Raw genomic sequence first — 17,250 nt, 5'->3', positions numbered from 1 at the left:
CCCTTAAAATGTGATAGGCCTGAGCTGGGTATGGGACGGGTGTGACTCAATGGTTTTCCCCTGAACTTCCTTTGAGGCTTTACTAATACATCTAGCTTCAGCTACATCTAACTTAATCAGTTTTCATAGACGTGAACCTAACCTAAAGCATAAGCCAAAAAATCAGAGGTTCCAAGAAGCCAAAGACAGGCCGACCAGCTCCTTCCAACACTTCCATTCTGATTTTCAACCTGAAGTCTCCGCGAGCTTCTCATTCACTGTCCATGGTAGCCAGACATGGTCTCTAGCTGGCCCTCCGCTGCCCAGAGGGGAACATAACCCTGGTGGGATTGTGGCATTGCAAGCCATCCTGATCCCCAGAAGGCGGGTGCACAAACCCAACCCAGAACTCAAGGCGAACCTTGAACTCACAGCTCCAAAAACTCGCAGTGTCTTCGTGGCAGGGATCCCTGAAGACTGACTCCGGGCCTGGGGACAGTGCCCCCGAATGGCTGAGATGGCAGGCCCCGCTACCCCATGGCTCGAGTGTCCCCTCCGCCTTGGCGCCTGGCGCACGCCCTTCCACCACATCCCTCCCGCCCTCTCTAGTCCTGCCTGGGAGCAAAGGGTGATGAGCGCGGGGGCAAGGGCCCGCAGGGAGGAGAGGAGTACCCGGCTCCTGCTCCCGCGAGCCCGGCACAAAGGCAGGCGTCTGAAAGACAACTTCCCACCCTGGCCGCGGCCTCCCACGGCCTCTGAGGCCGGAACGCACTTACTGTCAGTCGCCATGGTCGGGCGAGGGGCTGCCCGGCGGCCGCCAGCGGCTGGGGTACCAGGCGCGGAGCCTGGCCGGCGCGCGCTCCTCGGCAGGCCCCGCGCGCTCGGGGGCCGCGCAGCGCACAGCCCCTCCCGCCGCGCGCCCCCGCCGCGCCGCCCCGCGCCCCGCAGCTGCCGCCTGCCAAGCCGCCCGCGCCCCGAGAGTCCAGCCCCGGGTAAAACCCGCCCAGCCCCGGCTCCAGCAGCTGGACCTACCCCTCCCAGCCTCGCAGGATCTGCCCTTCCTTTCCTTCCATACCCCCAAAACAATGAAGGCACCAACTTGGAAACGCTCTGGCCAGGATCGCCTCATCTGGCTACCTTTCCCACTATATTCCTCTGCTACATATTTGTTTTCTTGTCTCCGGTTTTCCGCCTGGCCCATATCTGGAGCTTCTTACCAGCGAGGCTGAAATCCAAGAGTCAATGCTCAGCCCGGACTGAAAGGAGCAAAGCAGGAAACAAGTTGGGGGTGGGAGACAAGGTTCACCCAGGTGCAGGACACTAACCCTCCAGGGCAACAGAACGCTTGAAAAACTGCTCATCACCATCCTGGTAGGCTACAAGGGTGCTGTGCTCCTCGTGTCACCCTGTGTTTTAAGTCCCAAGTGAAAATAGTACCTAACACATGGTAGGCTCTCAAGATATCTAGAAGGTGGGTGAATGGTTGACTTTACAACTGGCTACCCGCATGAATTAATGAGTGAATATATGACTAACTGATTGGCTCACAAATAGTGAACCACCTGATTGTTGGATAATCATGGGCCAGAACCCAGCCCTGCCAGCTGACTTGTGTAAGAGGGCCATCTTGAATTGGGGGGGGGGGGGGAAGCAGACTCTGTGGTGCTTCACAGGTCATCATGGTTCAGAAGGACTCTGAACTGAAGCTACCTGTAAAACCTGTATCTTATACATCTTCGTGAAGGCCAGAAACCAATTTCTGATGGATTTTTAGTATATTAGGAGACAGTAGTACATAAGAAGCTCCATCACCATATCCCTACACAAAGCATCAAATGGCTCAAACACATATCCCAAAGTACATGGAGTGCTACTTATTTCTTACAAACACAATCCGCTTGATGCATTCAGAGATGGACATTCAACCCAATCTGCAAGGATCCTGGTAGGCATCATCCCAGCTCTGGGCTAGACACAGAGAAGATTCAGGGGTAAAGCAAAGACAGAAGTAGCTGCTGTTTGACTAAGGAGACTCAGGAAGCTAACAGAGAGCTACGCAGGAGTCCTTCCTGATCAATCCACAGAGCTCAGATGAGGAAGACAATATTCTGACTAGGCTCCATCTAAGTGGGACTTCCATCATGTTTTAATCAGTTTTAACACAGCTAATTCTTAAGTTCACTTCCAGGTTAAGAACCAGAGAGTTCTGGGTTTTGTTTCCTATAACCTTCTGTGGTAGGCCCCTAAAAGGCAAAAAACTTGAAATGGGCTGGAGGAAAGCATTATGGAGGATCTCAGAATTTTGAACCTATTTGAATCTCACAAAGCAAGAAATTAAAGGGGTTTAAAGGGGGACAGTTGAGTTCAGGCTCATTCAAAGGATCAGTGAAACACTTGTGAAGTTTTGTTTGTTTTGGGTACTGGGGATTGAACTCAGGGTCACTTAACCACTGAGCCACATCCCCAAACCTATTTTGTATTTTATTTAGAGACAGGGTTTCACTGAGTTGCTTAGCACCTCCCTTTTTCTGAGGCTGGCTTTGAATTCATGATCCTCCTAGCCTCAGCCTCTGGAGCCTGGGATTACAGGCATGCACCACCATGTTGGGCTACTTGTGAAGCTCTTTATTCATTAATTGAAACTACTTTTCCATATTAGAAAAAGAAGAACACCTCAAGAGTATATACTTAGTAAATGTTTTCTGAATGGTTACCTATTGGATAGCAGGTTTATTCCTGTGGAGCCAGATGTCACATGGGGTTAAAAAAAAAAAGTAGATTTCAAAGAGGTGGAGGCCCCAAGTACAAATAATTCTCAAAAAAAAATTTTATATATATATATATATTTGGCAGTGAAGAATGAAAGGAGAGAGAACTTTGAGAAGGAAGAACAGAATTGAAGTAAGATGGGTTGTTGGGTTTCTTTGTTTTTGTTGTTGTTTCCCCTCTAAGAAAGGACTGTTCAGCAAGAAAGCTATTTCTGTTCAAATATTCAAGTATACAAAAGAAAAAAATTTCACTTTTCTATAACCAAATTAACTTTCCGACTTAAGTCCCTGTTGCACCTATTGTTAGGAAGCTTGATTTTATTCACTTTAGGGTAAACTCTTATCAATTTGGGGTTTTCTCAGGTCATTCAGTTTTCCCCTCTCCACTTTTTTTGGGGTCACATCCAAGTTTGGAGGAAAGAATAGGTAGCCTCAAGGATAATAGGTATCAGGCACCATCTGTTCTCATTGGAATGTAACTTTATGTCTAGACATTGGAGCCCCTCTGTCCCAGATGATCTCAAGTTATCACTGCTCTGCCCTGTCATTTACACCAAAGTCCCTCCAGGTTTCACTTATTTTCCTTAATATTCCCACTGCTCTTGAGAAGAAATATTTTACTATTTGCCCATTCCATTCTGAGGAAACAAGGGAACTGTGAAGAAGTCTCAAGTGTTCTCTGCCTCATAAACCATGCAACCATTTCTCTCTTATTCTTCTACCATGTTGTGAAGGGGACCTCTGCATGGTTGGCCAATAAGATATATAATGTGAAATAAGAAAAGAGTCCTCTTAAGTCTCAATTTCCCCAAACTATCTGGAAGTTCCATTATCTCCCTTGTTCCTAGAAATTCCTAGGAAGGGGCATAAGATGCTTTCAGCTACCTGTAACTGCATAACAGTAGCAGAATTCATTATTATCTCACATAATAAGAAATCCAAAATTAAGTAATCCCATAGTTAGTTTAGTATTTCAACAATGTCAGTGGGAACTCATAGTTTTCCTGTCTTTCTGCACCATCTTCTTGTCAGCAGCGTATCTCCTCATGATCACAACAAGGCAGCAGTAGCACAAGACCTCATCTTTGTTTTTAAGTTTGTGTGCATTATAATTATTCATAATAGTGGGATTAATTGTTACATATTGGTACATGCACATAATTTTGTCCCTAATACTACCCCCTTCTCTCTTTTCCTCCTGCTTCTTGGTCTATATTCTATTTTCATGAGACTCGATAAACATACAAACCTTTTTCCCCCTCCTTTTTTCTAGCTTCCATATATGAAAGAAAACATATGACTCCTGACTTTTTGAGTTTTATTTCAGTTAACATAATTCTCTCAGGTTTCATCCATTTTCCTGCAAATGATGTAATTTCATTCTTCTATATCACATTTTCTTTCTCCATTCATCTGTTGATGGACACCTAGATTGGTTCCATAATTTAACTATTTTTGGATGTTCTCTCAATGTCTACTGTAAACATGAGTATACATGTATCACTATCATATGTTGACTTTAATTTTTTTGGATAAATACTAAGAAGCCATATAACTGGATCACATGGTGGCTCCATTCTTAGTCTCTGAGGAACCTCCATACTGATTTTTATAGTGGTTGTGTTTGCAATCCCATCAATAGTGAAATTTCACATAACATTCCAAAAGCATGCTGGGAGTGGGAGAAATAAGGATATCCCTCCTAGTCTTCCTCAATTTATCAAAGAAGAAAATCTTTGTAAAAGCAATCAATGACACCTACCTACCCCTCCCCCGCTCCAATGGGAAGCAATTTCAGCTTTGATGGCACAGGGTGGATTCTGCCAGCACCAAAGTGGGTAGGAATGGCTGTTGGATGCTCCCTCAATGTCTGCCATTGTCTTCTCACATCCCAAGAGAATCTCAACTGGTTTTGCTCCTTTATGACTGTGACAATCCCTCCATAGCTAAGGAAATCCATATCCTAAGGGACTGGAAAACAGACTCTTAAAAACATCTTGTATTTCATTTCTGCAAGTCTATATGGATTGTACTTGCATCTCAGCTTTTGAAATCAAAAAGCCAAGATTTGGGGGTCTTTTGTTTCTTTGCACAACCTAAGCCCTTAAACATTAAAATCTAGTTAGACAGGAATTGCACCTGGTAAATTAAATTACATAACAAGAATTAAAAATACATGTCAATATCAAGTTAGAATTCTAGTACACTTACACAGGGAAAAAGAAAGAGACATTGGAAAGATCTAAAATATAAAGAAAGGTGGGGAATAGGTGTTGGGTAATAGTGACTAACACAGCTCGCACAGGCAAGAGTTTCACGTTGGGAAGAATGAGCTGTTTTCAGTTGAGGGAAAGAGAATGATATGAAAAGACTTCATGGTTGGAAGAGGGAGTCTGATGGTGGTTATGGTTTGAATGTGAGGTGTCCTCCAAAAGCTCAAATGTGAGACAATGCAAGGAGGTTTGAAGGAGAAATGATTGGGCTATAGCCTTAACCTAATCTGTGAATTAATCCCTGATGGGATTAACTAAATGGTAACTGGAGCAAGATGGGGTATGGCTGGAGGAAATGGTTCATTGATGGGCGTGATTTGGGGGTATATATCTGTATCTGGCAAGTGGAGACCTCGTTCTCTGCTTCTGATCACCACGTGAGCTGCTTTCCTTCTGCCACACTCTTCTGCCATGTTTTCCTCACCGTGAGCCCCGAGGAATGGGGCTGGCTTTCTATGGACTAACGCCTGTGAACCTCTGAGCTCTCAAATAAACTTTTCATGCTCTACAATTGTTCTGGTCAGGTCTTTTAATCGCAGCAGTGAAAAAGCTGACTAAAACAGAGGGTGTACAGAAATGAGGCTGAGACCTTAGGAAACTTAGACCTTAGGAGAACTTAGAACTCAGATTGCCTGTTAAGATGAGAGAGAATGAAAGGGATCAGTAGATGAAAAGAAATTCTAGTCAATAGTGAGGGATTGGGCCCCAGGCACAGAGGATACAAGGCAACCATTTGAGAGCCAGTAATGGATTCAGATAGGACTTGAAAATTCTAAGTCACTATATCCCCAAATACCCAGCCACAGGGCTCAAGAGGGCTTGATGGATGGGAAAAGCCACAGTGGGAATGAGGAGGGACAGGGAGAATGCTGAGGGTCCCAGAGCCTGGAGACCTTTACAAGTAGGAGGACATGCTCAGATGGTCTGGGAGAATGTTCTCTCTCAGGGCTGTATACATAATGGGAGGCAGGACAGAGGAAGAACAGGACCAAGCAACTGCATTTCAAATGTTTTCCCTAAGGTTATTTGATTATTGCAAGGCTCTTTTGAGTCCTTATTGGCCATAATTGTGATTTAGATGTCATCATCCATCTTGCTTGAGTTCACTTCCAGAATAAGGCACAACAAATATCTCTCACATACACTGCATGGAAGTCACCATGTCAGCTCTCTTGCCTTTGACCTATGACCACATCCGGTTGACTCTGTCAACATTCTGGCTATAAACATAATATGAGAGCAAGAGAGGGTAAAGGGCTGCAGCCACTGCTCAGGGGGTCTACGTCACTGTGGGAACTATTTCTGGTCAAAATAGTTATTGCCTGTCTCTTTGTTACAGTAGATGAAAATAAAGAAGTTATTTTAATAATGATTTGTGTGTGAGTTACTGAGCCTTTTATCTGCCACTGAAGCAGGAGTTTTGATTGTTTTATAAAATTTATCTTTGATTTTCATTAGGTGTTTGCATTTCTTTGCAATGGTGTCTGTATATGTCCCAAGCCTCTGGATTAATATATTTGTATTCATATATGACATAAACTATGGCAATAAAGACATATGGGTTTTAAAAATAGCCAGAAGAAAATAAATAATATTATATTCTGGTTAAACCCTTGCAAATCACATGGGGAATGGACAGAAGTAGGACAGGCCTAATCAGGTGAAATTCTAGTGTAGGAGGTGGAAGGCAGGGTCTGGGTCCTGACCCTGCAGTAACATTCCAAGATACTGCAGAGACTCTGTGGCCTAAATCCAGAAAACTAAGAATTCATGGTTGTCTGTCTCCTCATGCAGGATGTCCTTAAATGATCTATACATGTACAGATAGGACGTGTCTTTAAGAGATATAAGTGGGAATTTAAATGAGGAAAAGGGGGAACTAGTTTTAGGGAAGAGTCAGGAGATGAGAAAGACAAATAACAGGTCATAGTGATGTTCCTGCTGTTCAGAACTCCTATGTGTGAATAATGCATTGATTTTTTTTCCCTTAATAGTGAGTTAAGTGCAGCCTTTAAAAAAATAAAATAAAAAGCACATTTTAGCAGTCATTCAAAAAATAGTCCTCATTTAACACACACACACACACACACACACACACACACACACGAGCTGGGGAGGTAGTTCAGTGGTAGAACACTTGCCTAGCATGCATGAGGTCCTGGGTTTGAGTCCCAGTACATCCCCTACACACACACACACACACACACACACACACACACACACACACACACACACAAACACAAAAAGCCATACAGTTAGAGGCTGGGGGTGTATCTCAATAGTAGAGCACTTGTCAAGCATGCTCAAAGGCCTGGGTTCAATCCCCAGCACAGAAAGAATAAAAGGGAGGGAGGCTAGGAGTACAGCCCTGTGGTAGATGGTAGAACACTTGTCTAGCATATGTAAGGCTCCAGATTTGATCTTCAGCTCTATAAACAAAACCACCCCTCAAAAAGACCGATAATTATAGAAATAATAGTTAAAAATCTCAAGCAAGATATTTACCCTGCAGTCAAGTATTCTTGAAGGAGGGAATATGCAGGGCCAAAGAAATGCATCATAGGAGGTTTTTGCTACTTTTGAAAAGGCAAGCTTAGGCCAATTTTAACCACATATTGGCCTCAGACCACTTAGTCCAGAATCACCTTGTTAAAAATGAGATTTTTAGACCTTAACAACTATATACTATATATAAATGAGAACTTGTTAAAAATGAGATTTTTAGACCTTAACAATTATATACTGGCTTGGAAGCTGGTAATAGGACTCTAAATCTGCATATTAAACATGCTCCCAGGTGTCCTAAGAGATGCTAATATTGGAAAACCTCTGGCCCTGGTAAGAGCAATGGGTTACAGGGTAACAACAGCACCTAGAATTTCAGACTTAGGAGTTCCTGTTTCAGTCTTCTCAACCATGGACAGAAACATTGAGGCAACTACTAGGAAGCAAATTTAGTATTAACAGTTTTGGGTTTTTTTTTTTTCAACAAGTGGCTCTTATATCTAATTAAAGGCAGCCATTTAAAAATCAAAGTCCAACAGTAATTGGGCTCCATAACTCAGTGGTCAGAGCACTGGTCTTGTAAAAATGAAAGTCCATTTCGTCTTTTTTTAAAAAAAAACATATTTTTAGTTGTCAATGGACCTTTATTTTATTTATATACGGTGCTGAGAATTGAACCCAGGGCCTCACACATGCCAGGCAAGTGCTCTACCACTGAGCCACAACACAAACCCAGCCCCATTTTATCTTTTTATCCTTCATAAAGATAAAGGACTATATTCTGTTTTCACAATTCCATAATTAAGTCCTGTAAAATACTTGACTTAGTTCATTCAGATTGCTATAATAAAATGCCATAAACAGGGTGATTATATAAACAATAGAATCCAAGAACAATGGCCTATTCCTCCCTGTAAATTTGCATGGTAGGAATGGTGAAAGATCTCCCTGGGGTCTCTTTTACAAGGCACTAATCCCATTCATGAAGGCTCCACCCTCCCTCATGATCTAATCAGCTCAGAAGTCTCCATCTCTTAAACTATTATCTTAGCAATTAGGTTATAACACATGAATTTGGGGGATACAAACATTCAGACCACAGCAGTAATAAGAAGCTCCAAGAATTAGGGGACCACATAACTACTTTCTTTTTTCCAGGCTAAGTAATTTCAATTCTTTGGCAAAGATTGGATTTTTCTTAGCTAAAATTTAACAGGATACAATTTTTTCAAAGCCACATTTTATTTAAAGAATAACTCCTACTAGTTAGGGAAGGATTTATGGCTGTCAGAAAATAAAACATCTACTTTACCTCTGAAGATTTTTTCCATTTGACACAAGAGAATAGCACTGGATAAGAGTGAGGGAAAATGCAAATAGGTTTTAAAACGCTGGTTTGTGATATTAATCTAAGAAAAAAAATCGTGGCTTTCATAACTCATTTCTTGTATCAATCTCTGTGATTCTGTTCTAAATGTTGAAACATCTTGACCTCTTGATCTCATGTTCCACCTCTCAATGGACCATTCCATTTCTCTGTTCTTCATTATGCTTAAAAAGAACAATCAGGCTAGGAATGTGGCTTAGTGGTGGGGTATTTGCCTAGTATGCACACAAGACCCTGAATTCAATCCCCAGCACCACAAAAAAATTACTACAAAAATTATTTTCAGTGCATTTGTATGCTCACTAGAAAATATAAGAATCTCCAAGGGGAAAAAGAAAACAATGAAATGAAACCAGAGCAGTACGTTGTAACCAGACAGTAAGTTGTAAAAAGCAGAGTGGAGACCAGAGAAGTAGAGCTGACCTGATTACTTCTGCAATCAAGAGACCAATCTTGGAGCTTAACCTGAGACCCCAGGACTTGAAGGTTTTCAGAAATGCCAGCACAACAGTATTCTGGGATCACCGCAGAAGCAATCATAAATTTCCTCTAAAGGAAAAACATTCCAAATGAGGCCCATAGGACTCAGTTCAAGGAAATTTGAACTCTCAATAAAAATTACTGAATTCACCAAGGACACGAATTACCAGAAGTTAAGGTTAAGAACAACAAATAAAAGACTGACCTACTAAACTTCAAAACTGAAATGGTCAGGTAGAGAATATAAACTGATTGTGCCTGAAATACTAATAATGAAGTTGAAAAACTGATCAAAGACAAGAAAACATAAAAAAAATAGGTGAACAGATGAAATTAAAAACCAAGAGGATGGAGCCATGTTCTAGCCCATCACCCTTCCTGGTTCCAAAATTTCAGGGCCTAAGGAGACCTTCCTAAAAGACTGTGCCTACCTTATTTCATTTCCTGTAGCCACTCAGACCATAGAAGTTGCTAGAGCTACTTTCTTCATTTTATTGAAAGTTGACATCAGAAAAAATATATAAATCTACAAAGAACAATGAGATTCTGACTTTACAGCCCTGAGGAGTCATTCTCCATTTCTCATTTTCTTCTTTGAAGCAATTAAGTCCCAATTATGGAGATCTAGAAACATTGTAAAAAGATTTAGTCCTAAGTCTGTAGAGTGTAGTTTGTGAATACATCACATTGGCAAATTTAAAGTATTTTTTAGAAAGAAGGGTAACAGAATTATTTACTGGTCCAACATGTATATGGGTGATTTTCTTAGCAATATAATATTTTATTATATTTTCTATGGTAACTAAAATAAACAAACTGTACCTTTTGATTGGTTGGTTCATATTTAATTACAAACAGGATGTCTTTCCTAACATAGTCTCTCATAAAGGACAGGGTATTTGGTTTTTAAAAGCAACACAAAAGTAAATTTTATGGGCAACTAGTTAAGGTTCATAAAAAGAACACATTCAGTTAACAAAAGGCAATAAAAATTATGTGTACAGTTGGTAAAAGAGGCAATTTACTAATCATGCAATGCAAAACTAGAGATAAACCAACCCATTCAAACATTTATCAAAAGTAGAAGAGTTAACAGTTTATGAAACTTTAGCAAAATTCCTTTCTTTAAAATCACATACACCACAAGCAGTTCAGGTTCAACAGCTCTGATGAGCAGTTCTTTTCTAAAAGTAGTCATCTAATGTTAGCATGGCCCACTTAATTACTACAGCAATACAGTATTTAACGTCAGCCTATGGAAAATATAATTATATAAAGGCTTTAATTAACTTTTAAAAAATTATTTTAGCTGTAGATGGACAGAATACCTTTATTTATTTTTATGTGGTGCTGAGGATTGAACCCAGTGCCTCATGTGTGCTAGGCGAATGCTCTACCACTGAGCAATAACCTCAGCCCTGCCACACACTCTTATCATGACTGCCATGATGTCACAGAGGCTCAAAGCAATAGGTCCAGCTGATAATGGACTGAAATGTCTAAAACTGTCAGCCAAAATAAACCTTTTTTACTCCATAAATTAGTTATCTCAGGTGTCTATTATCATGATAACAAAATCTACAGTATCTATACTATAGTACAAATCTGTAGTATCTATACTATGATCTATGGTATAAATACATATAATATATAGAAAAATGGATAGACTAGGTAAGTAAATGAGCCACTTCAACAAAGATATGAAAAGGAACTAGGAAGAAATCTTAGAACTGAAAATTGGTATGTGTCAGAGAAATGTAATATTATGCTCCATCTGTATACTATGAATTGAAATTGGTATTAGTCAGCTTTTCATTGATGTGCCCAAAAGAAGTGATAAGAGCAACTTAGAGGAAGAAGTTTTTTTAGGCTCATGGTTTCAAAGGTTCAGTCCATGGTTAGGCAACTTTGTTGCTCTAGTCCTGAGATGAGGCAGAACATCATGGTGGAAGAGTGTGGCAGAGGAAAGCTGCTCAGTTCATGGCAATTGTGAAAGAGAGGGGGGGAGGGGGAGGGGAGAGAGGAGGGGGAGGAGGGAGGGGAAGGGGGGAGGAGGAGAGGGGTGGGGGAGGGGAGGGGGAGAGGGGAGAGGAGGGGGAGGGGGGAGGGGGAGGGGGAGGAGGAGAGGGGTGGGGGAGGGGAGGGGGAGAGGGGAGAGGAGGGGGAGGGGGGAGGGGGAGAGGGGAGGGGGAGGGGAGGGGGAGGGGAGGGGGAGAGGGGAGGGGGAGAGGGGAGGGGGAGAGGGAGGGGGAGAGGGAGGGGGGAGGGGAGGGGGAGAGGGGAGGGGGAGGGGGAGGGGGAGGGGGAGGAGGGGAGGGGAGGGGGAGAGGGGAGGGGGAGGGGGAGGGGGAGGGGGAGGAGGGGAGGGGGGTGGAGAGAGAGAGGAAGGAAAGCCAGGGACCAGATATAATCTCTGGTGGCATGCCCCACAGTTACAACCCAGGTAGTCCAGTATAATTCTTAATACATCAGATAATCTAATCTACTGATTACAGTTCCCACAATCTAATAATTTTGTCATTAAATATTTCTGTATTGCCTCACACATAAGCTTTTGGAGGATACCTCATATCCAAAACATTACATGATTCATCTAAAATTAAAAAGCTATAGGATGGGATTAACAGAAGATTAAATATAGAAGAAAAGGATCATCAACTTGAAGATTTTAAACTTAAAGATAAATTATGAGAAATCATCCAATCTAGCCCTTTAATAGATGAATGGATAAAGAAAACTCTGGTATATATACACAATGGAATATTAGTCAGTATTAAGAGAATAAAATCATGGCATTTGAAGGTAAATGGATAGAGTTAGAGAATATCATGCTAAATGAAGTTAGCCAATTCCAAAAAACCAAAGGCTGAATGTTTTCTCTGATAAGTGGAGGCTGATCCATAATGTGGGGCAGGGAACATGAGAGGAATGGAGGAACTCTGGATAGGGAAAATGGGAGGGAAGGGAATGGGGGGGGGCATGGAGGTAGGAAAGATGGTAGAATGAGATGGACATCATTACCCTAAGTACACATATGAAGACATAAATGATATGATTCTTCTTTGTGTACAACCATAGAAATGAAAAATTATGCTCCATTTGTATACTATGAATTGAAATGCATTCTGTTGTCATATATAAAAAATTAGAATAAATAAATAAATAAAAGAAATCATCCAGTTTAAGGCCCAAAGAGAAAAATTATTGGGGGTGGGTGACAATCCCTGGGACAGTACTAAGCAGTTAACAGATATGTAATTGCAGTCCTAGGAAGAGAACTGTGACCAGTGCAGAAAAACACATATGATACACTAGAAAGATAAAGCACAGTAAGCACATCATATCAAATTGCTAAAAAAAAAAAACAAAAAAACTTAAAATCACCCAGAGAAGTATAGCTCATGCACCAGGCTCCAGGTTCAATATCTAACACCCCCATCCAAAAAATAGCCATCAGAGAAAAAGGGCACACATATAGGAAACTACACACTACATGGATAAGAACTAACTTCTCATCAGAAACAATGAAGGCTTAAGACAATGAAACAATCTTTAATATGTTAGGGGGGAAAAAGGTGTCTACCTAGAATTCTAAATCCAGAAAAAAATCACTAAAAAATGGTGAAGTAGACATTTGGAGACAAATAAAATCTGATCAAAATGGTATCTACAGAGCTGAGTTTAAAGAGATTAATAATAAAAGAAGTTTTTTCAGGTTAAAATTTTTCCAGATGAAAGCACAGGTTTGCACAAAGGAATAAAGGGAGCAAATAAGGTTATAAGTGGAGATTCTTATATATTATTAAAGAATAAGAATATATGATGGGGTTTATAATACTGAGATACTATATGACAACAACATCTGAAAGGATGGAAAGAGATAAAATGTAACTATAGTTAAGGTTATAGATCCCTAACTTATTACAGCTAATTTTATTAAATCACAGATGCACATTGCAATCCCAAAGTAATATGGCTCCAAACTCGATGTTCTTTACCATGCAATGTTGCTATTTGTCAAGTGAATATTTTTGCCACTACCTGATTAAACATGAAGTTGCAATATTGACAATAATGTATAACATCAGTATGATTTTAGTCAAATCTATGATTGCACTGAGAAATCCCTGAGATTCTAAGGTCTGCCCTGTTCACAACCACTTCTAAGTTGCCAGAGATGGGTCCTTCCATATAAATTTGTGGTACCCTGTGGTACATAGGCCACAACTGATTGTACCAGGGATATATGCCCTAGTTAAGGGAAACCAACCATTTGACTAGACATAAGGGAGGCCAGTAGCAGAATGACCCAGTAGAATAATCTCTGCCCACCTAGGTGGCTCTGTTTGGGATTATAATGAACAGAATCAATCAGACCCTCTTTCGGGACAGTAGAGGATAACAGAAGTAGCAGAGCAGGAAATAGGAAGAGAAGTTGGAGAACACATGAATAAGGTACATATTGTGACCACACAACACTGCACAACCACTTTGAAAGTGAGGACACAGCTCAGCCACCTAGTTCTAGTTCTCACTAGATGATGAAATTATTTTCCAACTCTCCAAGAAGCCATGACTTTGATGAGGCCATTTCCTTACTTGACTCTGTATTCTAACAATAAGCCTCCATCACTTAAGGTAAAGCGAGTGTGCGTTTGTTCCTTGCAGCCTGAAAGAGCTTGTCCAAATTTGTCTTAAAAAAATAAAAATCCAGACTTGCAATATACAGCACATTAGAATAAATAATTCAGGCACAGATAATGCCACATAAAAAGGGATTATACAACCTGAAGTCTAGGCTTTGACATTTACTTTAATATGGGGAATAAGAAAAACGCAATGAAAATTACTACACAACTGTTCAAAAGATAAATGGAAATGTGAATAGTTAAGCACCCACAGAGTTCTCTCAATGCCATTTAAAAAGCAAGCATTCTTCAAATTGTACTTTAATTCAAGAATCAAGGCTAAGTGAGGAAGGCATTTAGTAAGGATGCTTATTTTTTCAGGTTCTTTATATCAAAATGAAAGTAATTTTCACCCCAGTTCATTTTTGAAGACAACGCAAAGATTTTTTCTCTCTCTCCCTCTGTGTATGTGTGTGTGTGTTATCTTTTCATCATAACCAAAGTAGATTTTGGGGAAGAGGATATATACAGTACCTAATGACTTGGAAAAAGGAAACCGGGGTCTCTTTCAGCTGTCAATCAAATCATAGGAATTTGGTTTCTCATCAACTTGAGGATCTGTGTAAATACATATAAGCTTTCAATTATTATGACTTAAGAAAATTGCCTCAACAGTCTTGTTAAGCACTAATAATGGTTTAACTGACATCCAACTACTTTTTTAAAGCTTATATTCCAGCTGTAATTGTTTTGAAGGTTGGCATTCACATCTGCATTTTCAGTGCACCTACACTGTTCTTAATATTCTTAAATAAGCCAGCAAAATCGTCCTGTACCATTTAAAGCTTTTAATGCTATTATAATGCCTATTATAGCACTATTCTGGAAGATCTTTGAAAAAGACAGTCTTTTTGCCCAGTTATTTCATTATCTTCCCTTTGGCTCACAAATGGCACAACTGTGTCTGTCCCAGGGGACAAACTCTTCAAACTAGGAATTTTCCCTTACAGTTAGAAAACCTTTAAGGTACTAAGAGGGATGGGTTATAAACTCATATGGGATTATAAAACTCATAATAGTATTACAAAAGAAAACAAAGACAACACACTATGAATTTTCATAGAGTACTACAATTTCCAAGAGTTTTTCTCAAAAAACTAATTTTTTTTTTTTAAATATTGAGTCCAACCCAGGTCCTTGTGCATAGTAGGAAAGAGATCAACCACTGAGCTACATACCCAGCCCCACATATTGGGATTTCTGAAAGTACAGTGGTATATAGTTTTAAAATAAAGCTTACGTTGACATATACTGCCACAAACCTCTCCCCCCACAAAACACTAACTCAATAAATATTAATTTGAGCTGGATACAATGGCACACACCTGTAAGCTTAGTGGTTCGGGAGGATAAGGTAGGAAGATCAAAAGTTCAAGGACAATTTCATCAATTAAGTGAGGCCCTAAGCAACTTAGCCAGACCCTGTCTCAAATTTAAAAAAAAAAAAATTTAAAGGGCTGGAGATGTGGCTCAGTGGTTAAGCACTCCTAGTTCAATCACTGATATCAATAAATAAACAAATAAATAATACTGAGATCATGTACTTATGACTTAATGCACTTACTTTATTATAATCAAGTTGGTAATTTAAAAATAGCTTAATAGGTAAGCAGTATTTGAATATCACCTTTTAATTCTGATAACATTGTTATATAAATGTCTTTTTTACTGTTCAATAAACTCCACTTTCATTCACACTTAAAGTTATACCATGTAATAACTTGCTTAACACAATTTTGTTACTCTTACCTATAGTTCTGCTAAGCTTCAAGGTGTATTCAATTGACAATCATAAAAATTGAAAATGGGGGCATGGAGTAATTTGCAAATATTATAGGAATGCAGACTGACAGTTCTTTTAGAGAAAAATTTGGCAATTAACAAAATTTTATATGTACAGTTTAACCCAGCAGATTCACATGCAGATTCATCCAACAGAAATACCAATACAGTACCGGGCATGGTGGTGCATGCCTGTAATCCAAGCAGCTTGGGAGACTGAGACAGGAGGATGGCGAGTTCAAAGCCAGCTTCAGCAAAAAATGAGGCATTAAGCAACTCAGTGAGACCTGTTTCTAAATAAAATACAAAATAGGGCTGGGGATGTGGCTCAGTGGTGAAATGCCCCTGAGTTCAATCCCTGGTACCCGATCCCCCAATAAAAAAGAAAACCAATACAGGTGAAACGAGATATAAACAGGTAAATGAAACATTGTTGGAAACAGTGACAAATAAACCTGTAAATAAAGTTCACACAGCAGGCCTGAGATTTCCCTCCTTAGAAAGGTCGACTTCCAAGGCTGGCCCTTGGCTAGCATCTGGGATGTTGGCTGGTGAAATTGTTCCATACTATTACATACAGCTTTCCTTAAAAATCTAAACCCAGAGACTGGGGTTGTGGCTCAGTGATAGAGCACTTGCCTCACACATGAGGCACTGAGTTCGAGACTCAGCACCACATTTAAAAAAATAAACAAGTAAATAAAGGTATTGTGTCCACCTACAGCTAAAAATATTCTTAAAAAAATATATATATATATATATAAAACCTGGATATGACACTATCATGGAAATGATGAGGCAACAACATAAGCCAAAGCCACCTAGTATTAGGACTCAACTAGTCTTAAAATAAACTTTCCTTACTGTTTAAGACATTTTTTAGTTTTACTACTTAGAGTCAAAAGCACTCCTCTGGATTTCCATTTCTGTTGGCTTATATAAAAAGATAAGAAATTATAGGCCTGAACTCTAGGTTTATATCCAAGACATTACTTACTAACTTCATAAATGTGAGCAAAGCACATCCCATCCTAAAGTTTCTTTGTTGTACAAGTGAAATGACATCCTGTATTTTATAAGTACTACTGTAAAAGAGATTGCAACTCAGTGCATTAGCTGGACAATATTGGTAAATGACAAGAATGGGAGCCTAACTAGAAAAGGATATATTCCATGTTTGTGTAATTATATCAAAATGGATTTTACTATCATGTACAACTAAAAAAAACAATACATTTAAAAAATATTTATGACCTGGTTAGCAAATAACCAGGTATAAAGTGGCCAACAGTACAACCACACTGGATGTTCCAATCTTAAGAATCCCAGAAGCTCTGTCCATGTCCAGATCATGAAAACAGCCCCAACTATTACCAGACACATATGAT

The 17,250-nt window shown here is 40.0% G+C and overlaps 1 protein-coding gene across 1 annotated transcript in view; it reads right to left on the bottom strand.

Annotated features, from left to right (window-relative positions):
- The window catches only part of Syt16 (synaptotagmin 16), a 253,975-nt gene extending 253,096 nt beyond the window's left edge, over positions 1-879 (bottom strand). The window contains exon 1 of the mRNA XM_078050021.1: positions 756-879. Coding sequence (XP_077906147.1) covers positions 756-768 — 13 coding nt within the window. The 5' untranslated portion in view covers positions 769-879. The remainder of the gene's footprint in view (positions 1-755) is intronic.
- Between the last annotated feature and the right edge of the window lie 16,371 nt (positions 880-17,250).

Source organism: Ictidomys tridecemlineatus, chromosome 5 (assembly GCF_052094955.1).
Source record: "Ictidomys tridecemlineatus isolate mIctTri1 chromosome 5, mIctTri1.hap1, whole genome shotgun sequence".
NCBI lineage: Eukaryota > Metazoa > Chordata > Mammalia > Rodentia > Sciuridae > Ictidomys > Ictidomys tridecemlineatus.
Note: the sequence above shows the minus strand (reverse complement) of the source record. Positions and strands in the feature narration are given on the sequence as shown.